Here is a 26,147-nt window from a genome sequence, read left to right as displayed (position 1 = left end):
TGTGTCTCCGGCTATGTTTATGAAAAAATTGTTGAAATGTTCTGCAATTTTGACTGGGTCACTTATCAGTTCTCCCTGTATGTCTAATGCTAAGGGCAGGGGCTTATCCTCTTTTGACTTCCTCTCTGAATTTATGATTTGCCATATTGCCTTTGATTTGTTATCTGCCACTGTTATCACATCAATGTTTTCTTGTCATCTCAGATGTTTCAGCCTAAGGTCATATTCTTTTTTTAATTGAGTTGCATTATTTTTGTCAATCTCACTTCCAGTTATATTGTACAAGTCTTGAGCTTCAATTTAATGTCTCCTCAACTGCGTTGCTATGGGGTCAGTCAGAATTTACTTATTTCGTTTTGTTTTTATTCTCATTTTTGTTATAGGGCATGTCATATCTATTGCGTTAGAAAGAATACTGCTAAAACTGTTGTAAGACTCCTCTGCATTCGTTGAGCTGTAGACTGCTGTCCAGTTTTGCTGGTGAAGGAGAGCTTTTAACTTAAGCAAATTTCTTGTTCTCATGTTTCTGCGCTCAGCCGATGGTGGTGGGGGCAAGTAGTTATCCAAGTTGATGGTACAGAGCTGTCCTGTGTGGTCTGAGATTGTTGTGTTTAAAACCTTAACATGCAGCTTTTCTAGCTGCAGGTTAATGCATACACAGTCAATAGATGTTCTGGAGGTTGGTGTGATTCTAGTGTATGGGAAGTCCAGTCTCTGGATGTTGTAACTAGTCAAGATTTCTGTCATTAGAATGTAGTCATTCTTTTTTGCCTTGCTATCAATATTAATGTCACCCATGATTAATACTGGCTTGTTAGTTGGTAAGCGTTCTAATGCGTCAGATAAAACATCCAGACCCGCCTCTAAGTTTCCTTTAGTCCTGTAAACCCCAACTAGGTAGATACTGGACTTGCCAAGTTCAATCTCGGCAATTGCTACTTCACATATCATTTCCATACTGTATTCGTAAGTGTCAATTGTTTCAATTTGACATTTTAAAGTGTCATTTGTGAATATAGCAACTCCTCCCTTCTGATGGTGTTTTCTGCAGTATTCTGCTATCAGTGAGTATCCTATTAGTCTTGTGTTTGACAATGTGTCTTTTGTCAGTCCATGTTCCGTCACGATCAATAGGTCAGGTTTTAAAATGTTGAGGAGGGTGTTCAGTCGTTCGATTTTGTTCACAATTCTGTCTGTGTTTTGATGTAGGATAGTAAGGGATTTATGTTTCACCTTCTCTGGAACAGGGCTGTGTTGTATTGAACTGTTTAGGAATTGATTCCTTGTTTTTTCCGATGCTCTAAAAAAGAAACATGATTTTGCTCTGTAGGAGCAGTATCAGGCTGGTGAACATCTGCTATTACTTGGATTTGTTGACCAAATGCAGGTGGTGATGATGGAAGCACGAGAGGCTGAGCATAGGTGGTGAGCATGGGTGGTCCAGGTTCAGTATTTAGTTGTTGAAAGAGTTGACTATAGTTTCTAGGCATGTGGTCAATATAAAAATTTATGTGTTTAATGTAAAACTCTTCTAGACTCTCACTCTCAGATCTTTTTTTAGCATTAATTGGAGGTCCTTGCATTACTTTTACCTTGTTTTTAGTTAAGTTAGCAGATTGTTGCCCTGGGTTGTTTGATTTTTTTGCAGCTTTTGCAACTTGCAGAGAGGCACTAAACTTATTTCTATTTTCTTTCTTGCCTGTTTCAGAATGGAGAGAGTGCTTGTTTTTTTTAGTGGTTGGTTTTTTTTTCTCTGAAGGTGTGATCAGTTTTTTGTTGCAGGTTTGGCTGTCTCCTGTAGTCATAGTTTGGCCTAATACTGTTATTGGCATGGTCGAGGTGTTTTTCAGTTTTTTATTACAGGTTTGTCTGTTTCCTGAGGTCACTGATAAAGGTGTAGTCATTAAATGATCCAGTTTTTGAATGCAGGTTTGGCTGTCTCCTGTAGTCATAGTTTGGCCTAATACTGTTATTGGCATGGTCGAGGTGTTTTTCAGTTTTTTATTGCAGGTTTGTCTGTTTCCTGAGGTCACTGATAAAGGTGTAGTCATTAAATGATCCAGTTTTTGAATGCAGGTTTGGCTGTCTCCTGTAGTCATAGTTTGGCCTAATACTGTTATTGGCATGGTCGAGGTGTTTTTTCAGTTTTTTATTGCAGGTTTGTCTGTTTCCTGAGGTCACTGATAAAGGTTCCATTAAATGATCCAGTTTTTGAATGCAGGTTTGGCTGTCTCCTGTAGTCATAGTTTGGCCTAATACTGTTATTGGCATGGTCGAGGCGTTGTTCAGTGTTTTATTACAGGTTTGTCTGTTTCCTGTGGTCAGTGATAAAGGTGTAGTCATTGAATGGTCCAGTTTTTTAAGTTCTTCAAATAAATAAATATTCTTGTAGTTTTTATAATGGAATGGACTTACAGTAACTCCAGGTACGTTTCTGCATGAGTGAGTAAATATCTGTTGTAAAAATACACACTTTAGAACACTTAAACTGGGAACCCATTTCACTTAGACTGTAGTCAGTCAGCCATTTTGTTTAAGAGTTTAAGCGGACTGGGTTTTTATATCAATTAGTATAATCATCGATACTTAATATTCATATATTGTATAGGGGTCTATCAACATATCTATAATCATAATACTAACCATATTTAGAATTCAAATAGTAATATAAAACACATAGTGACAAGCTATAAATAATATAGGAGCTATAATGATCAAACACAATTAGAACTGGAAATAGGAAAAATTCATAAATAATAATGAAATGATAACAACATAGCAAACATTTATAACAGAAAAACGAAATATGTGTAACTATTTATGTTTTCCCCTGGGTAGCAATGATTAACCATTTTCAAGAAATTGTTGAAAAAAATCCTCACATGATATGCCACTTTTTAAACTTCGTTTCACTGTACTCCACAAGCTTTCGACTGTTATTGTCTAAAAGAGACAATTCGTTAATTGAGACAAGACAATGAAAAAGTGTATAAAGTTGACTTCAGTTATTGTTCAAAACTCAGTAACGGTTCATTATATCGATATTTATCATTAATATCAATTGTCAATGTTGATATAAAAATCAGGTCCGCTTATCGTACTCTACCCAAAATTAGTCATGTCTACTGTTGCTGTTGCTGCAGGACTAGAAAACTCATTTGATCTACCCTATTGACCAGAAAAGAAACACTTTGTTTACTTGTTACTTATTTACTTACTTGTTCACTTATAGACTATATAAATACTAAGGCTTCTGTTGTGTTACGATTATAATAATTTATGTCAGCCTAGTAAAATTTCATCTACTAAAATGATACCAGACTGCTAACCACAGAGACTAATATCAAGACAATTGTATAAACTACAGTTTTAATATGGTAGACAATCTCGAATACTCAGTGTATGATCGCAGACATTTTTGCACGAAATGTATAAAATATATATTGTTTGTTGTTACACAATGGCTGTCATTAAACAACTTTACTAAAAATAGCTGTCGTGCACCAAGTATTTGTTTAGGAAACGTCCTCAAAATTATTTTGTTTTAATTAACACACTATCAAAGATTGGTAGTTGCTTTTTCCAATGAAACTAATCACGTTTATTTGAGGAACTGCACTTGTGATCGAACAGTAAACACTCAGTGAACTAGTTTTACTTTCAGTAATGTTGTATAATGGCAGATGTTGTACAATGTCAAGCGGAATATTTAATGCATTAACTCCGATCATATCTTGCATAGACCTACTATTGCAAGATTGTAAACCATATGAAGACTGTAGTTTAGATGATTATACATCCATACAGAGCAGCACAACAGTATATGGAAGTAGCAGCAACCTGCTGTTGTACATATTTAGTAGTTTTTATGTGGTTGTAGTATAATTAGTAAAATTTGGAAATTCAGTAATGTTGTGTAATGGCAGATCTTATACAATGACAAGTGGAATATTTAATGCATTAACTACGATCATATCTTGCATAGACCTACTATTGCAAGATTGTAAACCATATGAAGACTGCATATTCAGGGGGCAAGGCTTAAACTGCAAACTGTATCTGTTACAGGCTCAGAGAATGACTATGATCTGGTGGTGGTGGGAGGCGGCTCGGGGGGGCTAGCCTGCGCCAAGGAGGCCGTCTCGTATGGCAAGAAGGTGGCAGTCCTGGACTTTGTGACCCCGTCACCGCACGGCACCACCTGGGGGCTGGGCGGCACCTGTGTCAATGTCGGCTGTATACCCAAGAAACTCATGCATCAAGCCGCCTTGCTCGGAGAGGCAGTCAAGGTAAGCTTTAGGATGCTTAGTAATTCCAGTAACATGTGTTTGTAACGTTGTAAAAGACCATACGCAAATTCGCTACAGGAATTACTCAATTTATTTACAACAGATTTTACCATAGTTTCATCAATCAGTTTCCATTTAAAATTACTTGTAGGATATGGCCAAGGAGAGTTTGCCTAAAAATCAGAACTAGCTTTATTATTAGTATCTACTGCCACATTCACAAAAAAGTTATTCAAAATGTCTTGACCAATTGGTATTAGTGGTTGTGTTATCAAATCCTGATTACACTCAACTTTTGCAACCTTCCAAGATTCAAGATTTTTATTGTTGAAGACTGTACATCATAACAATGGTCAAAGATCACTAAGGCTAGAATATTTTACAGTTAAAGTTAGATTTAATTATGTAAAAATACTCACAGACCTCGTATAAACAGTTTTGGACTAGGAAGCTCTTAACTGCTGACTTACATTTATTGTACGGCAATTTATTTAAAACATTGTACATTTGTATACCCATATATATTAAAAACTATTTTGTGTACTAGTATACATATCTTTTCATGTTTAAATTATTTTTATATCTTGTGTTAAAGCTGTGAATACTGGTTGAGTCATTAAATTTATTAATATTTTCTTTAATATGCAACAAGGTTGAGAAGACGTACAATGATGGCAATGAAATTACTCTTAGGTATATGAATAAAAGTTTACAATGGGTTTGATCCGGAGCGCCACATATTAACCTGACTGCCCTTTTCTGTAATGTAAAAACTTTTTTACACCATCCTGAATTACCTCATAAAGAGATACCGTAGCTAAGATGGCTTTGAATGTAAGCATAGTATATGCTCAGATGGATATCAGGAGTAACACTGCTCTTTAGAGATCTCAACAAAAAAAGCCCCTTTGCTAGTTTGTCTACATTGTTAATATGATTTCTCATTTTAACTCAGTTTGTAAACATATGCCCAGGAACTTCAAAGCACAGATTTCTTTCCTTTTTGGTGACAATGTCTCTACATTTACTACTGGGATTTCTGATCATAAAACACAGCTAAGCTCAATCTACAAGTGTTCAGCTCCTCTGCCCATTGTAAATTCAGAAAGAAGGCACTTAAACAAGAAAAATTTGGACCACCTAAAAGAAATTCTCCGCGATCAGGAATGGGATGAAATCATAAATACAGAAAATGTAAACACAGCGTACAAAAAACTTAGTGGCATCCTCACCTCAGCAATGAACACAGCCTGCCCTTACAAAAAATCTAGATCCAAACAAAGGCATAACTTTAGAAGCATGTCAGACCCTGTTGCTAACAGACTTCAAAAAGACTTTCTTGAGGCTCTTGAGCAAGAAAAATTAAGACCTGGGGTTGAGGCAAAAAGATTAACAGCAGAAAGGAAAAAAGCATATGATTTGAGATTGAAATTTTGTAGAAGACAAGCAACTGCCGACTTTATTAACAATGCTGATAACAAGCCTAAAGCGATCTGGGACACCATAAACAGTGAACGACAAAAAAAATGCACGGAATCAGCAATTGAACTGGAAGTTGACGGAAAGAAAACTCAGAATCCACTCCAAATAGCAGAACACCTAAATACTTATTTCACAACTGTAGCGGAGAAAACACTGAAAGAAGCCGGTCAAAATCTTAACCTCACTGACAACCAAATGGACATAATCAACAATGTTTCTGATTTTAAGTTCGAAATGACAAATCTAACCGAGGTTGAAAAAACAATTCTTTCACTGAAATCAAAACCCTCAGCTGGAATTGACGATATATCATCCACTGTATTAAAATATATAGTCGAAGAAATCAGGCTTCCATTGACAAACATAATTAACAAGTCTCTCTTACAAGGCATTTTTCCAGACGATCTTAAAGTAAAGGAAACAGGATTTTTCCGGACATTTGCCATCGTTAAGTGAAACAAGAAAACACTCAGGCGTGCCACAACGCTTTAGTAAGATTTGTTTATTTTAACCTAGTTTGTAATTATGTATTAGGTTAGTTCTTTACCTGAAGAAGAGATCAGATTGCAGATCTCGAAACGTAAATGGCAAATGTCCGGAAAAATCCTGTTTCCTTCACAATCCTTCCATCGTCAAAAAATAACCTTCAAACAAAGGATCTTAAAGTAGCTAAGGTTATCCCGATAAATAAACAAAAGACATGCAAAGTTGCAAGTGATTATAGACCGATATCTCTTATTCCTACGATTTCTAAAATAATTGAAAAAATTGTTTTAACAAGATTGATGAGACACCTCTCTTCTAACAATCTTTTATCTGAACACCAACACGGCTTCCTACCTGGAAGATCCACCACTACAGCCATCATAAGTTTTGTTGAAGGTGTAATAGACCAGTTGGAAGAAGGAAACTTGACCACAGCTTTGTTCTTAGATTTTTCTAAAGCATTTGACAGTCTGGGACATAACTTGCTCATTAAAAAGCTTAAAACATTGGGAATTCACAATACAGAAGAAAGGTGGTTTTCAAGCTACTTGAAAAATAGAACTCAATTGGTTGAGATCAAATATACAGTGAACAACACAACTTACCATGCAAGATCTGATCAACTTCCTATCAGTAGAGGGGTTCCTCAAGGATCCGTCCTTGGACCAGTACTCTATATACTGTTCACTAATGACTTACCCAATCATCTCAGTGAGTATGCCTCTTCTACAATGTATGCAGACGATACTGCTTTGATGTTGGCAGAAAAGCAACCTGATAATTTAGACTGTAAGGCCTTCATTGCTTTAAATGTAGCCAAACAATACTGTCATGTTAACAACTTGGCACTAAACGAAGGAAAAACAAAGCAAGTACTGTTTAGTAGAGCACAAAATGAAAATGCTGGACTCCCGATGTTAGAGGTGGAGGAAGAAACTAAGTACTTGGGAATTATTGTAGACAGTGCTCTATCTTGGACACCTCATGTTGATTTGGTCTGCAACAAATTGAGTACTGCCCTGTATGTGCTCAAAAGAGTTAGAGCTGTCACAGACCTCGCAACAGCTAAAGTTGCTTATTTCTCACTATTTGAATCCCACATAAGATATGGACTGCTTGTTTGGGGTGGATCAACTGCAGGAAATCTGAATAGAGTCCTAATAATGCAGAAAAAGGCTGTGAGAGTGCTAGCAAGCTTGGGACCAAGAGACACTTGTAGAAGTGCCTTTAAAGACCTTGGTATCCAAACTGTTACTGCCTTATTTATCTTTCAGTCCATCAATCACATTCTCACAAGCAATGCTGAAAGATTCATTGACATCCATACCCACAACACCAGAAACGCAGTAAATTTCAACCTTCAATCTCACAGACTTGCAATGTTTGCCAAAAAACCTTCCTATGCAGGAGCAAAATTTATCAATCTACTGCCAAGACATCTCAAAGAAGAGAAGAGACTATTCCCATTCAGGACACGTCTCACCACCTGGCTGGCCGACAAGACATTCTACTCCGTTGAAGAATTTTCAAATTGGAGAGATTTGTCAACCTAATTTATAATTTCTTTTATCTATTGACACATATTCTGTACTCTATGTTTACGAATAAAGTTTGCTTTGACTTTGACTTGACTTGACAAGCTAAGTGCTAAATCCTGCACCTTCCCAGCATTCAGACTTAACTTATTAGCACAGCATCAGTCTACAGCGATTTTTGTCTTATCTTCTAGGGTGTTATGGGCCTCAAGTCAAGTCAAAATATCTTTATTTACATTATGTACATGGGTACAATAAATAGTGTCACTACAACTAAGTTACATAATTGGATGATTATAGTAGATCATGTTGTTGAATAAAATTCTTCAAATGAATAAAATGCTTTTCTAACTAAATAATCTTTTAACATTGATTTAAATTTCTTAATATCTTCAACTCTTGTTATTGTTTTTGGAATTGACTTAAAAAATTTTATTCCTGTATAAGAAGTTTTTTTGTATAAAATTCTAAATTGTGTCGTGGTATTACTAATTCCTTCTTATTCCTAGTATTGTAAGTATGGGTTTCACAATGAATTTTAAATTTAGATTGATAGGTCCTAACATACATAACACATTCTAAAATATAAAGGCTATGCACTGTTAAAATATTTAGTTCAGTGAAATTATTTTTCACTGACTCATCCTTCTTCATTTTCAACATTATTCGTAGTGCTTTTTTTTGCAAAATTAGAACTTTATTTAGGTTTTGGTTTGTGGTTCCTCCATACACTCCTATCCCATATGCAATGTGGGATTGAATATGTGCATGGAAAACCATCTTTAGTACTGACAAACTGCATAAATAAGAAAGTCTTTTGATAGCATATAACCCAGAATTTATCCGCTTAATTATCTGCTCAATATGTAGATTCCAGCCAAGGTTTTTGTCTATTGTTAGACCGAGAAATTTTGTGTAGGAAACTTGATCCAAACTGGAATTGTTTATCAATATGTTAGGATTTAAACGTTTTCTGTCTTGTTTTGTGTTAAAAGAAATAAAATTAGTTTTATCGGTATTTAAAACTAATTTGTTGTCAATGAAAAATTTTTGTACATTTGAGAGTTGCATATGTGCAGATATCTCCAATTCGCCTTCTGTTTTTGCAGATATAATGAGATTTGAGTCATCTGCAAATAGGCACAGCTGGTTTTTTGAACTTTCAAGATTACTAAGGCAGTTTGGCATATCCTTTGTATAACATATAAATAGTATAGGACTTAAAATAGACCCCTGGGGTACTCCATTTTTTACTAATTGGGTGTTGGATTGAAATTTTAGTAATTTGTTATTTTTTATGTGAGTTATTTCAACGTATTGTTCTCTTTTAGATAGATATGACTCGAACCACTTTAAATGAATATTATGGATACCTAAATTTTGCAATTTGTTAAGTAAAATTTCATGAGATATGCTATCAAAAGCCTTTGATAGGTCCATAAATATTCCTGTTACATTATCATTTTTGTCGACTGACTCTATTACAGACTCAGTGAATTCTATCAATGCAGTTATAGTAGATTTATTTGTTCTAAAACCGTGTTGTTCCTTGTCATAAAGATTATTTATTTCTAAATGTTTGACCAATCTATTGTACATGGTTCTTTCAAAAATTTTTGAAATTGATGGTAAAATTGAAATCGGACGATAATTTTGAATGTCTGTTACAATACCTTTTTTGTAGATAGGTACAACCTTAGACAATTTTAACTTACTAGGAAATATGCCAGTAATGAGAGAAGAATTGACCAAATGCATTAATGGTTTAATTAAAGAGCTTTTTGCAAATTTTATCAATTTCATAGGCACTCTGTCATACCCGCTACAAGATTTATTTTTGAGTGAGTCAATAATTTGGTCCAGTTCTTCTACACTCAAGGGCAGGCATTGAAATTTAGGAGACGTTATATTTATGTTCTCAGACTGTGGTTGTAATGAATTTGAAGGAAGGTCTTTTAACAGTGCATCTGTCACATTTATAAAATAATCATTAAAGGACTTTGCAATTAGAGATGGTTCAGTAATAGATGAATCTTTTGATTTAATTACAAGATTGCCTTCACATTTATATCCATTCTTTTTTGTTTAATTTTTATAATTATTTACTTTATTTACATTGGAATTAGCTAAGTTGCTAGTTAAGTCATTAATATATAAAATAAACAGTGTAGGCCCCAAAATAGATCCCTGTGGTACACCACGAGGGACTGGGAGAGTCTGCCAGCTGTCTACCCTCTAGGTAGGATTTAAAAAAAATAACAGCTAAGTTGTCAGACAAATAAAAATCCATCTTATTTACTAAAACACAGTGGTCTACACTGTCAAAGGCCGCTTTATATAATGGCCTGGTTATAATGCTTTTGAACATCACTGTCAACCAGATATCTCAGTTTGCACTTGGGTTAGGCCTGTTTGTCTCTTTCATTTTGCATTTTCTTCTGTTTCACAAAACTGCTTAAAACAACTTCCTATATTAAGGCGCCTTAATCCTAAGCTTTTAACTAATTTTACTCATACAATGTACAATTTTTAAATACATTTTGTGTATAAAGTTATGATGTTACCATAACAGTTTTATATTATAACATAGAAATGACGTGTCCTATTGCATTGTTAATATGCCTAATGGAAATAAATATAATTGTCTATTGTCAACATTCTTAAAATATGCTTTATCCACAAAACTAGAGGTATTCTTACATTTATCATACAAAGCTAATAGTTGATTTCTCATAATATTTCATTCAGTTGTGAACCAATTCCCCTTATTAATTTTCTTAGGTTTACTTATCACAGATATCCTTGTACAATACATATTAAAATAAATACTTAAAATATTTATAAATAAACTAACAACATTTACATTACAATTATTACATACATTGACCCAGTTAAGATTACTTAAACATTCATTTAAACTATTTAGCCTTTCAGGGGAAATTAGACATTTGGACAGCTTTCATTTGATTTCTTGACCAGTTCACTATTTTTTTTAAGTTCTTGGTGTAATGGTAAAATTAACCCATAATCCAGCATGGTCTGATTAAGTCTTGTTCAAGTAAAGAGTAGTCTAAACTTTTTATTATCCACATTTTTGAAAAGATTGTCCAAACAGGTTAAATCTCTGGTTGGCTTAAAATTTGTTGGAAATAAATTAAAAAGATCTCATGTCTTTTAAAAAAACACTGAAAATTTAACATATGAGTCTTTAAAATATTAACATTAAAATCCCCTGTCAATGCACAATATTTGTAAGATTTAGATATTATATACGACATTAAACCTTCCAATTTGTTCAAGAAAACCATAAAATCTGAGTTTGGAGTCCTATAAACGGCAACAATGATAAGATCATAATGCAATAGTTTTATTGCTGAGGTTTCACAAATAAAATCAGTGGAATACTGGGATAAGTGTATTAAATCTAACTTGAAACCTCTTCAGATAAATTGATGACCCACCATAAGTAAGAGGTAATGCTCTACAATAACTAGTTGCATACACAACATTTTTTGGGACATACAGTGATATTTCATCTCTGTAATCATCAATGATATTTGGTGGGATTTATAATGCAATCTCATACATTTTTAATAATTACCAAATTCTATTATGTTTATTGCAGCGTACTCAGATGACCAGAATTATTAAAAACTTGGAAGTTATTTTTTTTTTGCTTAATTTAGTGTAGGCCTAATTTTGTGATGTTTGATTTATTATCAGTTTTGAGATTGCAGTTTTTAACTTATTGCACACTGTGTTGACTGAAGAGTTCTAAAATAACTTGTATAGGCTATACAGGGAGTGGAGTGTATAGGCTATACAGGGAGTGGAGTGTATAGGCTATATAGGGAGTGGAGTTAATGAGATTGGACAACCTTGAACATTGGCGATATTTTCGGTAACACTTGAGGGCTATCTATTTGCTTGTATAATCTCTAGTTGACTAAACACATTTTTAGCTGTGAAGACTACTCAAATATTATTTGAATTACATTTTAGTTTTGTATTTGTTTTATAACTGTAAAAGTAAGTTTTCTTTTTTTAATTACTAAGAGTAGACAATTGGATTTATTAGTACTGCTCTAGATCTGTCCAATCAATGGTAGTATCAGAACTGGTTTTCATTCAACATTCTTAAAAGTTGTTTATCATGCTTGTGCTGAAATAATGTACTTTTGGTATTTATTTGGCACATTACATTCAACTGTTCATTATACAACGGAATAATAATAATTATTCTGGGTGCTCATGTCAGAAATGCTATTGATTTGTGACGGAAAAATATATTACAATGGTCGCTATATTTTACTAGATGGGTGTTTGTACTAAAAACTAGAATAGATTGGAAAGTGGGATTGAATAGTTTCAAACTGGTTTAAAATTGGAGAATACATTTTTAAGTTACAGTGAATAGGTTAGTTGCATTTTGACGTGGTCGAATTAAGTTTCTAAACAAAACTATGGAAATAGATTTGGATAGTATTGCGTATGTGTATGCAACATGTGTCTTAATGGCTGTTAGTACGGATAAAATGGTTTAGATCAGTGAAACCAGTGATGTGATTGCCGGTAGTAACAAACAGAGGAAAAAAAAACCAATCTGTACCATGTAGGGTGATCAGTCTTGGTTACACAATGGTGTTCTTGTATGATTTCATTGTAACCAGTTCAACAAGTGGGTTGTAGTAAATAATTATTAGTATACTTATCCTATGTCTTTGACAGTAAATAATCTTCAGTCAAAAAAAGTTGGATTGAAAGTAACATTTTTGTTTTGTTTTGTTTTTTTGTTGTTTTGTTTAAAGTTTGTTATTGACAATGGAAAGTGTGAGAGGATAACAGGAGTTCGGACATTTGCCATCGTTATAGGTTATAAAAGGTATAACACAATGTTTCGAGGATTGGAGTCTATCCTCTTCGTCAGGAGAGGGAGGTATTAAATATATACAAAAATAAAGAACAAAGAAGGAAAGAAGGGAAAGAAAAGCGTTCAAACATACCCAAACCATCACACTGTGTGATCTTTCTTTTTTTTCTTTCCCTTCTTTACTTCTTCCTGGTCTTTATTTTTGTATGTATTAATACCTCCCCTCCCCCTCCCCCCCATCGAAGAGAAAAGATTCCAATCCTCAAAAAGTTGTGTTATACCTAAAACTTACAATGATGGCAAATGTCCGAAATCCTGTTATCCTTTGAAATTAACAGTTTGGTTTCCTTAACAGTGATTATTTCTGTGCAAATGGATAGTTAAAGAAAAGATCAAGAAGTATGTTCTTTCTTTACCATTGGATGCTTAACAATCTCAATTAATGCATTTATTTTCTGAACTTCAGTTATTAAATTTATAGACAGTTTAAAGACATAAGCATAATTTTTAAATTTTATTTGAAAATAATATGTTAAAATAAATGCCCTAAAAGTGTTTTCAAGTGAGTCTCACTATGGAGATGTTTGAGCACAGGTGTAATCTACCAGTAGTGGTTACATAACGACTAGGCAATTAACTGTCATACCACAGCTTACATTAATTGGTTTCCCTCCCAAGCAAGTGAAGTTGGTTGACCTTGAAGTGAATAAAACACTTTCCATTTATCATAAGAGTATTCATGTCTGGAAATGCTACAGATTCAACATTATATCAAACACTTAATTTATCAGTAAGATTTGTATAATATTGATCGTTTGCCAGGTAGATCCAATTTCAAATAATCTGTAGCTGTTTTCTCTTTGCATAGTTATTAAAATTAAAACAAATAATCTTTATATGCAAACATTCACTTCAAGTAGGCTTGTCATCTAGCTGTAGAGTTATAGTTACTGCCTTTTATCATCAAATTTGTGCTGCAGATACAGTTTGCTATTAGTCTATAAACCATTTGCTTTCTTTCTTTAGAGTTTTAAAGGTGTGGCTTTAGTAACTTCTAATCTCTTTTAGTATTTTCATTATTATTATTAGTTGAGCAACAACAACAAAATGTAAGTATATTTAACATTGTAATTCCTGTTATAGAAACTGCTGTACATGTTGTATAGAGCAAACAGGATGCATTTGAATATACCTCCAAACTGAGGCTTGCAAAGACTTGTAAGAGAGTTTGCTTTTTAATCTCTCCACATACTGCTTCTTAAGATTGTTTAGTTGCCATCAACTTGGTGCTTGTTGTAAGGTTGGTCCTGTGGTGGAAAATGAGATCAGACGATAGCCTACTATCTACTTTGACTTGCAAAAAATTATTGATAAGACCTCTCTTCCAAATATGTTTCTCTATGTAACCATGTGCTAGTTGTAGTTTATATTACAGTGTAATAAGACTCTATAAGATATTCCAGAAATATGCTTCAGACTCGAGCCCCAGCTCTGAACTGACTGACCAACTTTGCCTGTTAGTTACATAAGTTAGTTACAGATTGCTAAAAATTTTACATGCATGGGCAAGAACTTGGGAAATCTGTAGTTGAGAGTGAAGTAAAGAGATTATACTAGAACTATAATTGTTTGCGTGAGACCATTGAGTATGGCCGGAAGATTAGCAATCCCGACAAGATCAAGATCAACTGGGAGAACATCATGAGACAGGCTGTACGGAATCATATCTAGTAATGAGATTATACTAGAACTATGATTGTTTGCAGGAGACCATTGAGTATGGCCGGAAGATCAGCAATCCCGACAAGATCAAGATCAACTGGGAGAAGATCATGAGACAGGCTGTACGGAATCATATCTAGTAATGAGATTATACTAGAACTATGATTGTTTGCAGGAGACCATTGAGTATGGCCAGAAGATCAGCAATCCCGACAAGATCAAGATCAACTGGGAGAAGATCATGAGACAGGCTGTACAATCATGTCAAGTAATGAGATTGTACTAGGACTATGATTGTTTGCAGGAGGCCATTGATTATGGTTGGGAAATCAGCGATCCCGAGGAGATCAAGATCAACTGGGAGAACATCATGAGACAGGCTGTACAGAATCATGTCAAGTAATGAGATTGTACTAGAACTATGATTGTTTGCAGGAGGCCATTGATTATGGTTGGGAAATCAGCGATCCCGAGGAGATCAAGATCAACTGGGAGAACATGAGACAGGCTGTACAGAATCATGTCAAGTCAGTCAACTGGGTCACCAGGGTCATGTTGCGAGAAAAGTGAGTGTTTATCTGTGTAAACATAAATTTCTCTACATCTACAAGTAATACAGGGCGTATCAAAAAGAATCATCTGATTTGGCATGTCTATATTTCGAACAGTAGTAAACATATACAATTACTAATTTTTTTGGTTGAAAGGGAAACTCAAAAAGTTTTTTTTCATACCTTTTCAAAGGTGTTCAATATGTCCACCTTTAGATACACGGCATATGTCTATGCGGTATTCAAATTCATCCCACACTTTAGCGAGCATGTCCTCAGTTACTGATTCCACTGCTGTTGTAATGCGATTACTCAGCTCATCCATTGTTGTTGGTAGCGGAGGCACATATACAGAGTCTTTGATGAAACCCCACAAGACAAAAATCACATACAGGGTAAGGTCCGGTGACCTTGGAAGCCAGAAATGTAAGGATGCGTCATTTTATCCAGTGCGGCCGATCCACCGGTCACGAATTCTTTGATTTAAAAATTGCCAGATGCCAATGTGGCGGTACCCTGTCCTGTTGGTAAATGAAGTCGTTCGAATCAGTCTCCAATTGGGGGAAAAGATAATTCTCAAGCATATACATATTATATGTTAGATATATGTTATTCCTGTAACAGTGTTCTCAGCAAAGAAAAATGGACTGTACACCTTTTCCCATGAAACTGCGCAAAACACATTAAATTTTGAAGAGCCTCTCTTATGTTGCACAATTTCAAGTGGTTTTTTTCTGTGCCCCTTATTCTAGCGTTATGGCAGTTTACCTTTCCATTTAAATTAAATGTTGCCTCGACGCTCAACACTATGCGCGATACAAAATGTTCATCGGCCATCATCTTATCAAGAACAAAGTTACAAAACTCCACGTGTCGTTCTTTATCACCCTCACAAAGAGCTTGCAGCATCTGAAGTCTGTATCCTTTCATGCGTAATCGTCGACGCAACACATGTCAGACGGACATAGGAGGCATGTTGAGCTGTCGAGCAGCGCGGCGAACAGATTTCTGAGGGCTGTGTGTGAAACATTGGCAGACGCGCTCCACGTCTTCATTGGACACTCTGGGACGGCCTTGTGACTTCCCTTTACACAGACAACCTGTTTCTTGAAATTGTGCATACCATCGTCTAATGCTCTGTGATGTAGGAGGATCAACACCATACTTATCAACTAGTCACACTGAACAGATTACAGATTCACACTGCGAAAAACGTAAAACACAAAACGCTTTTTGTGGTGCAGACGCCATTTTCACTAGAAATGAAGTAGACGTTCAGTCAAGCGCGCTGCTGCTACCTAGCGGGAACTATGTAGAACTTTAAAAGGTACTCTTTTCAACAGTACGTTGTTGGCGCATTTAACTCAACAAACAGAATAGTTATGATTTTATTAAATCGGATGATTCTTTTTGATATACCCTGTACAACATTCAGCTCTAATATTTAATTTTAAATTCATTATATACATTGTATTCAGTGAGAAATATTTTGGGACATTAAATCTTAAGTTGTAATAAGCATCTGTACTATTTTGCTTCGTTTTGAGTGAATCGGTCTTATTATCATTTTTTTTATTTTGACTTTTGTTTGTTTTATATGATAGATTTTTTAAAAGGATAGCAGGGTTTTAGATATTTGCCTTCTCTATGTGCCACAAAAACTTAATGTCCTTAGAATTAGAACTGGACACCAATTATCAATTTAACACACCTATACATAAATAATTAAAAACTCTACAACACACCTGATCTTTAATACACTAAAGTGTGAAACTTGTGAAAAAGTGTCCAATCGGTCCAGAGCTTACATTTATCCACCTGTTTAAAAACTAGTACTTTTATGTTTTTCTTCATTACTGGTAAATTATTGATGTCAACTGTTTCACAAGCTCTCTCTTTACACCACTGCTTGTCGTCAAGCCTAGTGAATAGTACTTGGTCAGAATGCAGGCAACAGGCATTGTACATCTATATGAGTGGCTCAACTGCTTGTGTATAATACATATTTTAGTGATGTCATAAAATTGTGTAATGTACTCAGTGATTCTGTTAATGTAGGGGATTTTATTTACATCACCTATCACATCTTAAGCAACATAAGTGCTTCATCTACAATCAAGCGCTCATAGGTACCCCCTGTTTCAATGTGACTTGTTAGGTTAATTAAAAAAAAGAATGCACAGTCCTACAAAGATTCCTTGGATCGTCCGCTACTCCTTCCTTTGTGGGGGTGTAGAATCAGGCCACCTTGTTTAAGGTTGTTCAAGATAAAGGTTGTTTTGCCACAACCTGGCACACCCTAAACAACATTAAACTTGGTTTCCAAAGAAGAATTATTCTCAATTTTAATATCCTTGTTACTTTTATAAAGTTTTAAATCATTCATTCATTTTGTTCTGTCAGATACTTGAATAATGTGGTTTATTACATTGGTATTTGAGGTTTTCATCCTTTATGAGCTGTACAAAGGAAACTATCTATCACCTTGTAGGTCAATCAGGTCATATATTTTTTTATTTTAACAACATAGTTTTTATTTCCTGTGTTATTTTTAGCAAAGTCTGCATTTGAGTTGCTTTTGCAATTTATTACCTTTCTAAAGTCCAAGGCTTGAGAGGCCCTTGTTCTCCAAATTTTGTATATTTCAGAGTTTTTATTGGCCACTACTTTAACTGGTTTTTTAACTGGTTAATTTGTTGTCTATCTAAAATATCATCCAAAGACCTTTTCAGTCCTTTTTCACATGTGTATATTCTAATACAATTTGTAATTTCAACCAGATGAATTGATAGGTTCATTGTGTGTATTGGAGTCATGTCAGTTTGAGTATCAGTGTGAATTCCAGTATTTTTATGTATACTGCCCTCTCCAGTCATACTGTTAATAGTTTTTTCAAGGTTTTTTATTTTAGTAATTTAGTAGTTATTACCAAATAACAAGGAGCTGTGCTTGTTCTGAATCCTGCAGTTCAAAAACGCATTGCATTTCTCTTCTAGTATTTTTCTTATCAAGTTGATTTTGTGCCTTTGATAACTGTTGCAATAGTCCTTCTAATTTGTTAAATATATTTCTTCTTGTTCTCTTCTATATTTTCTATCTTTGCTTCTAAGCCTACCATTGTATATTCTGACTTTTTCAGTTTCCCTTTCAATGTCTCATTTTCCTTCAGTAGTGCTGATCCAATTTTTGAAGCCTTTGTCAGCTTTTCCTCTTCGTTTTCAATGTCTTCTAAAAGGTTTTGAAGCAACTAAGCTATTTTCTAAATCTTTGATTGACAGTGCTTTCTCTGCAATGGCCATGTCCATTTCCATTTCTGCCTCCCTCAAACCTGGCAGATTCCAGTAGTTATAAATAGAAGAAGTTAAATCAAGTTTAAGTTTCAGTATCACAAATATTGCTAATTATAAACAGTTCAATGAGACTGTTAGCGTTGCAACACGACGGCGTATACAAGGTACCTGGCAGATTCCAGTAGTTATAAATAGAAGAAGTTAAATCAAGTTTAAGTTTCAGTATCACAAATATTGCTAATTATAAACAGTTCAATGAGAGTGTTAGCGTTGCAACACGACGGCGTATGCAAGGTACCTGGCAGATTCCAGTAGTTATAAATAGAAGAAGTTAAATCAAGTTTAAGTTTCAGTATCACAAATATTGCTAATTATAAACAGTTCAATGAGAGTGTTAGTGTTGCAACACGACGGCGTATGCAAGGTACCTGGCAGATTCCAGTAGTTATAAATAGAAGAAGTTAAATCAAGTTTAAGTTTCAGTATCACAAATATTGCTAATTATAAACAGTTCAATGAGAGTGTTAGCGTTGCAACACGACGGCGTATGCAAGGTACCTGGCAGATTCCAGTAGTTATAAATAGAAGAAGTTAAATCAAGTTTAAGTTTCAGTATCACAAATATTGCTAATTATAAACAGTTCAATGAGAGTGTTAGCGTTGCAACACGACGGCGTATGCAAGGTACCTGGCAGATTCCAGTAGTTATAAATAGAAGAAGTTAAATCAAGTTTAAGTTTCAGTATCACAAATATTGCTAATTATAAACAGTTCAATGAGAGTGTTAGTGTTGCAACACGACGGCGTATGCAAGGTACCTGGCAGATTCCAGTAGTTATAAATAGAAGAAGTTAAATCAAGTTTAAGTTTCAGTATCACAAATATTGCTAATTATAAACAGTTCAATGAGAGTGTTAGCGTTGCAACACGACGGCGTATGCAAGGTACCTGGCAGATTCCAGTAGTTATAAATAGAAGAAGTTAAATCAAGTTTAAGTTTCAGTATCACAAATATTGCTAATTATAAACAGTTCAATGAGAGTGTTAGCGTTGCAACACGACGGCGTATGCAAGGTACCTGGCAGATTCCAGTAGTTATAAATAGAAGAAGTTAAATCAAGTTTAAGTTTCAGTATCACAAATATTGCTAATTATAAACAGTTCAATGAGAGTGTTAGTGTTGCAACACAACGGCGTATGCAAGGTACCTGGCAGATTCCAGTAGTTATAAATAGAAGAAGTTAAATCAAGTTTAAGTTTCAGTATCACAAATATTGCTAATTATAAACAGTTCAATGAGAGTGTTAGCGTTGCAACACAGCGGCGTATGCAAGGTACCTGGCAGATTCCAGTAGTTATAAATAGAAGAAGTTAAATCAAGTTTAAGTTTCAGTATCACAAATATTGCTAATTATAAACAGTTCAATGAGAGTGTTAGCGTTGCAACACAGACGGCGTATGCAAGGTACCTGGCAGATTCCAGTAGTTATAAATAGAAGAAGTTAAATCAAGTTTAAGTTTCAGTATCACAAATATTGCTAATTATAAACAGTTCAATGAGAGTGTTAGTGTTGCAACACGACGGCGTATGCAAGGTACCTGGCAGATTCCAGTAGTTATAAATAGAAGAAGTTAAATCAAGTTTAAGTTTCAGTATCACAAATATTGCTAATTATAAACAGTTCAATGAGAGTGTTAGCGTTGCAACACGACGGCGTATGCAAGGTACCTGGCAGATTCCAGTAGTTATAAATAGAAGAAGTTAAATCAATTTTAAGTTTCAGTATCACAAATATTGCTAGTTATAAACAGTTCAATGAGAGAGTTAGTGTTGCAACACAGCGGCGTATGCAACGTACCTGGCAGATTCCAGTAGTTATAAATAGAAGAAGTTAAATCAATTTTAAGTTTCAGTATCACAAATATTGCTAATTATAACAGTTCAATGAGAGTGTTAGCGTTGCAACACGACGGCATATGCAAAGTACCTGGCAGATTCCAGTAGTTATAAATAGAAGAAGTTAAATCAAGTTTAAGTTTCAGTATCACAAATATTGCTAATTATAAACAGTTCAATGAGAGTGTTAGTGTTGCAACACGACGGCGTATACAAGGTACCTGGCAGATTCCCAGTAGTTATAAATAGAAGAAGTTAAATCAAGTTTAAGTTTCAGTATCACAAATATTGCTAGTTATAAACAGTTCAATGAGAGAGTTAGAATAGAATAGAATGGAATAGAAATGTTTTATTGGCCACAAGATATTTCACACAAATACATAGGCAGAGTCAGTATAATTTATAATTGTACTTCACTAGTTAAAGAAGTCATTGTCAGTCCATTGACTCAATAAAAACTCACTTATTGAATAAAATGCATTATTTGACAAGAAATTATATAATTTTGATTTAAAAGAACAGTCTTTTAATTTTTTCATTTCCATAGGCAATTTATTCATGAATTTAGATGCAATGTGCAGAGGGTTTTTTTTCAACTTTTGCTAAGTCTATGTGGAGGTAAATTTATTAATGGCTATTTCTTGTATTGTACGAGTGGATTTCATTTTCTGAGCATAATTCTGTCTTCATTTTTTCTAAGATACAACAAGCATTGCATTATATACAGACAAGGTAGAGTGAGAATCCTGAGCTGTACAAAAATATCCCTTACAGTGATCAAGCCTACCAGCTCCAGCAATGATACGGATAGCCTTTTTCTGTAGTATAAATACCTCTTCGGCATGGGAGGCTCCACCCCATACAACAAGACCATAGGTTATATGTGATTGGAAAATACCAAAATAGGCAGTGCGGATCCCGTTCTGGTCCAATTCACCACATAAGCGTTTTTAAAGGCATAAATGCTTCTGCTAAGTTTAATTTTGAGACCAATTATGTGTTGATGCCAACATAATGTTGGATCAAGGGTTAAGCCCAAAAAAGTTGGATTTTCTGTGTGTTGTTCTGGTTTTTCTTTAAGGCCAAAAAAGGTTGTCACTGTTTTATTTGTATTTAATACCAATTCATTAGCAGTCAACCAATTTTGAATGAGATTTTGATTTGATTTAGCATGTGCCAATGCTTGACTGCTACTAGGTTGTTTATTTATGATTGTAGTGTCATCAGCATAGAGGACGACATCCGCAGGTACACATTCACTTAAATCATTGATCATAATAATGAAAAGTATGGGGCCAAGCACTGACCCTTGCGGGACACCACAATTTACATCTAGGCTGCTTGATTCCTTGTTGTTGCTTACTACATATTGTTTGCGATTTTTTCAGGTAACTTTGGAAAATTTTTAAGGCAGAGCCTTCAATTTTATAGTGCTGAAGTTTATTTACTAAAAGCTCGTGAGACACACAGTCAAAGGCCTTGCTGAGGTCACAAAAAGGTGACCGCAGCAAGTTCCTTTTCTTCAAAGCAGCCTAGAATTTGTTCCACCAATTTTATTAAGGCATTGGCTGTAGAAAGACCTTTTCTAAAACCAAATTGTGAACTACAGATTAACTTGTTAAACTCCATGTAATGCATAAGCTGTTTGCTGATTATAATTTTCTATTACCTTAGATTGCGCAAGATGGCGCCGACTAGAAATGTCACTAAATGTGGTGTTGTGTGATAAAAAAACGTCTCTAAAAATAGTAGAGCGATTCAATGTGAAGGAAACTGCCATTTGTGGTACCACAGTACATGTGTGGATATTCTAACCGAAAAGAATATCAGTACATCAGTGACTTAGGAAATAAAATTATCTGGAAATGTGATAAGTGCCGGTCTGGACAATCGACTGATACTACTGTGAGTAAAGACTTTAAAAAGTGATGAAGATAGTAGCTTTAGGCAGTGTTTTGAACACATACAAATTTTAACTGACCAGGTTTTTTCAGCTATCTGAAAATTACAAAGACCTAAGTGAACAAATCAATATGCTGAAATCGGAAAACTCCCAGTTAAAGGCTGCCTTGGATAACCAAGCAGAAGCCATTAGTGATATGGTGACAAAGGACAGTCGTTCTTATTCAGGTGTGGTGAAACTTGGGGGAGTTACGAGCTCAGCAGGAAATAATAATGGACATGTTTTACTAGCTCAGGAACATTCTGAATACCAAAATCCTCCTCAAAGGACAAATGGTACCCATCCTAGCTAAGCACACTTAATAAAGAAGAACTACTCCACTACGATTCAAAGTGAACTGGGACAAACAATGAATTGCGTTCAGCTTTTCAAATAATAGATCTGGATCACGATCAGCGGATCGGAGTTCTCGTTCCCGTTCCTTCCCCGTTCCCGTTCTTGTTTCTCGCTCAGCATCACCGTCAGCCTTGGAAATGGAACCTCCGTTTCAAGTAGTGAAAACTCGAAGAGAAATTGCAACTAATAGGAAAAGAAGACTCCAAAATAACCTTACAAATAATGGAAGCTCAAGCAAAAAAAAGAACGAGGTTCATAACAGGCAATTCCACTGCCCAACATAACCTCAACACAATTGAGAAGACAATTTTCCCTTTTACTTCTCGTTTTAGTCCAGAAACAAAAAGTGAGGACATTGAACAGTACTTAACAAATAAGAAAGATGGAAAATATGTTGTGGATAAGCTCAACTCAAAGCGACCAGACTTGTACTCTTCGTTTAAAGTAGGTATCCCATCCCAATATTTCAACGAAATTTATTCTCCTGAGTTTTGGCCATACAACCTGTATGTATCAAAATTCATAAACAGAAAACCATCTGCCGACACAGTAACTTTGCCTACTTCCAACCATGGGCAAAATTTTAAACTTAGTAAGTGCCACGCCCCTGGAAAAACCATGATGAACTCGGTAAGTACAGAGTGTCTCTCATTATTTAATTTCTATCATCAAAATGTGCAGTGTCTTTCTAACAAACATTCGCTGATTGAAAAAAGTGGCCATTAACTTGAACCTAGATATACTATGTTTATCGGAACATTGGCTTTCCTCTGAGGAACTCAATGAATATTCTAACATTGGTAACCTTTCATTAGCCTATGGTTTACTGCCGCTCCTCAAGGATACACGGTGGAGTAGCCATATATTCTAGGTTCTCACCCACTCAAATATAAGGTAATTGAAAAAATAAATAGCCTATCCACTGAACTGGATTGCGAACTAGCCTGCATTGAACTTGTAGATCTAAACTTAGTTTTAATTAATGTGTACAGAAGTCCAAATGGACACTATGACAATTTTATGGATATAATGGAAAAAGTGTTAAGCCATATTAATCAAAAAAGTGGAAACGCAATTGTGTGCGGAGACTTCAACCTTCACTTTTCGCCTCAAGGCCAGGACAAGAATGCCGGAAACTTTGTTAACCTTTGCTCCATGTATGGACTTAAAATCACAATAAACTGACCCCACTCGACATAACACTTGTTTGGACAATGTTTTCACTTCCTTTGGGGATCAGTTTAAATGTTAGCTTAAGAAACTTCCATGTTAGTGATCACTTAGGTCAACTTTTTGTGTTAAAAAAATGTAGAGTTAGTTTCAAATTTTAATAGCAACCCTTGTCTAGTCTATAAAAATGTGCCAAATATTAATGATAAAACCATCAATCTGTTTAAAGTATCTGTTAAGTAAGGAAAGCTGGTCTGATGTTTTTATTGACGAAAGTATTAATGAGAATTTTTAAACAACTTTGTAAATAGTTTTAAATATTATTATGACATAAGTTTTACTAAACATATTAGAATAAACCCTGGAAACACTAAGAAACCCAATAGGCCTACAGGAGGTACACATTGGTACACTCCTGAGCTTGGAGAAATAAAGAATAGGCTAGACTTTCTCTACTCACTAGCTAAAAATGGGAGTGAACAGCAAAATTGCAATCTCTTTAGAACCAGTTTATAATAGGCTTAAAGCATGTTATAGGAACAAAATAAGAGAAGCCAAAAAGGAGGCAAATATGTTAAAAATAAAGTGTTCAGAAAACCAAACTAAATCATTGTGGAATATTGTAAATAAGTCTAAGAAGGGTTCAAGTGGAACTCATAGGTTTGATAATAATGTTTTTTACTCCAGATGAATTTAATATTTAATTTTGTAAATGTTTCAAAAGAAATCAAACAGACCCTGACTAGTCAAAATACAACTCATTGTGCTTTAGATTTTTTAGTTACGTAGAGATGTTCCTGAGACTGTAACTTGTTTTGAGTTTTAATGATGTCTCTGAAAATGATGTATTAAATGTAGTTAAAAAACAGTTGTCCAATAAGTCAAGCAAAGATCATTTTGGTTTCTCAAACAGACTGGTAAAAGATACCATCTGCTGTTACATCACTCCTCTTACTGCTCTAATCAATAAGTGTCTGTCTCAAGGTGAATTTTCCTAACATTTTAAAGGTTACTAAGGTGATTCCTGTTTTTTAAAAAGGGTAAAAAAGATCAACTTAACAACTTTAGACCTATTGCAATTGTTCCTGTCTTATCTAAGGTTAGTGTTGCAACACAGCGGCGTATGCAACGTACCTGGCAGATTCCAGTAGTTATAAATAGAAGAAGTTAAATCAATTTTAAGTTTCAGTATCACAAATATTGTAATTATAAAACAGTTCAATGAGAGTGTTAGCGTTGCAACACGACGGCGTATGCAAGGTACCTGGCAGATTCCAGTAGTTATAAATAGAAGAAGTTAAATCAAGTTTAAGTTTCAGTATCACAAATATTGCTAATTATAAACAGTTCAATGAGAGTGTTAGCGTTGCAACACGACGGCGTATGCAAGGTACCTGGCAGATTCCAGTAGTTATAAATAGAAGAAGTTAAATCAAGTTTAAGTTTCAGTATCACAAATATTGCTAATTATAAACAGTTCAATGAGAGTGTTAGCGTTGCAACACGACGGCGTATGCAAGGTACCTGGCAGATTCCAGTAGTTATAAATAGAAGAAGTTAAATCAAGTTTAAGTTTCAGTATCACAAATATTGCTAATTATAAACAGTTCAATGAGAGTGTTAGCGTTGCAACACGACGGCGTATGCAAGGTACCTGGCAGATTCCAGTAGTTATAAATAGAAGAAGTTAAATCAAGTTTAAGTTTCAGTATCACAAATATTGCTAATTATAAACAGTTCAATGAGAGTGTTAGCGTTGCAACACGACGGCGTATGCAAGGTACCTGGCAGATTCCAGTAGTTATAAATAGAAGAAGTTAAATCAAGTTTAAGTTTCAGTATCACAAATATTGCTAATTATAAACAGTTCAATGAGAGTGTTAGCGTTGCAACACGACGGCGTATGCAAGGTACCTGGCAGATTCCAGTAGTTATAAATAGAAGAAGTTAAATCAAGTTTAAGTTTCAGTATCACAAATATTGCTAATTATAAACAGTTCAATGAGAGTGTTAGCGTTGCAACACGACGGCGTATGCAAGGTACCTGGCAGATTCCAGTAGTTATAAATAGAAGAAGTTAAATCAAGTTTAAGTTTCAGTATCACAAATATTGCTAATTATAAACAGTTCAATGAGAGTGTTAGCGTTGCAACACGACGGCGTATGCAAGGTACCTGGCAGATTCCAGTAGTTATAAATAGAAGAAGTTAAATCAAGTTTAAGTTTCAGTATCACAAATATTGCTAATTATAAACAGTTCAATGAGAGTGTTAGCGTTGCAACACGACGGCGTATGCAAGGTACCTGGCAGATTCCAGTAGTTATAAATAGAAGAAGTTAAATCAAGTTTAAGTTTCAGTATCACAAATATTGCTAATTATAAACAGTTCAATGAGAGTGTTAGCGTTGCAACACGACGGCGTATGCAAGGTACCTGGCAGATTCCAGTAGTTATAAATAGAAGAAGTTAAATCAAGTTTAAGTTTCAGTATCACAAATATTGCTAATTATAAACAGTTCAATGAGAGTGTTAGCGTTGCAACACGACGGCGTATG

At 34.8% G+C, this 26,147-nt stretch overlaps 1 protein-coding gene across 6 annotated transcripts in view; it reads left to right on the top strand.

Annotated features, from left to right (window-relative positions):
• LOC124368390 (thioredoxin reductase 1, mitochondrial) overlaps positions 1–26,147 on the top strand; it is a 76,780-nt gene that overhangs the window by 19,913 nt on the left and 30,720 nt on the right. For 5 of the 6 annotated variants that reach the window (XM_046825694.1, XM_046825688.1, XM_046825691.1 and 2 more), the window contains 2 exons: positions 4,069–4,289; positions 14,820–14,950. In XM_046825694.1, coding sequence (XP_046681650.1) covers positions 4,069–4,289; positions 14,820–14,950 — 352 coding nt within the window. Of the gene's footprint in view, positions 1–4,068; positions 4,290–14,688; positions 14,752–14,819; positions 14,951–26,147 lie in introns of all 6 variants that reach the window. The other variant, XM_046825689.1, reaches the window with a different exon arrangement.

This window comes from Homalodisca vitripennis, chromosome 8 (genome assembly GCF_021130785.1).
Source record: "Homalodisca vitripennis isolate AUS2020 chromosome 8, UT_GWSS_2.1, whole genome shotgun sequence".
Taxonomy (NCBI): domain Eukaryota; kingdom Metazoa; phylum Arthropoda; class Insecta; order Hemiptera; family Cicadellidae; genus Homalodisca; species Homalodisca vitripennis.
This window is presented reverse-complemented; position numbering and strand designations above follow the sequence as displayed.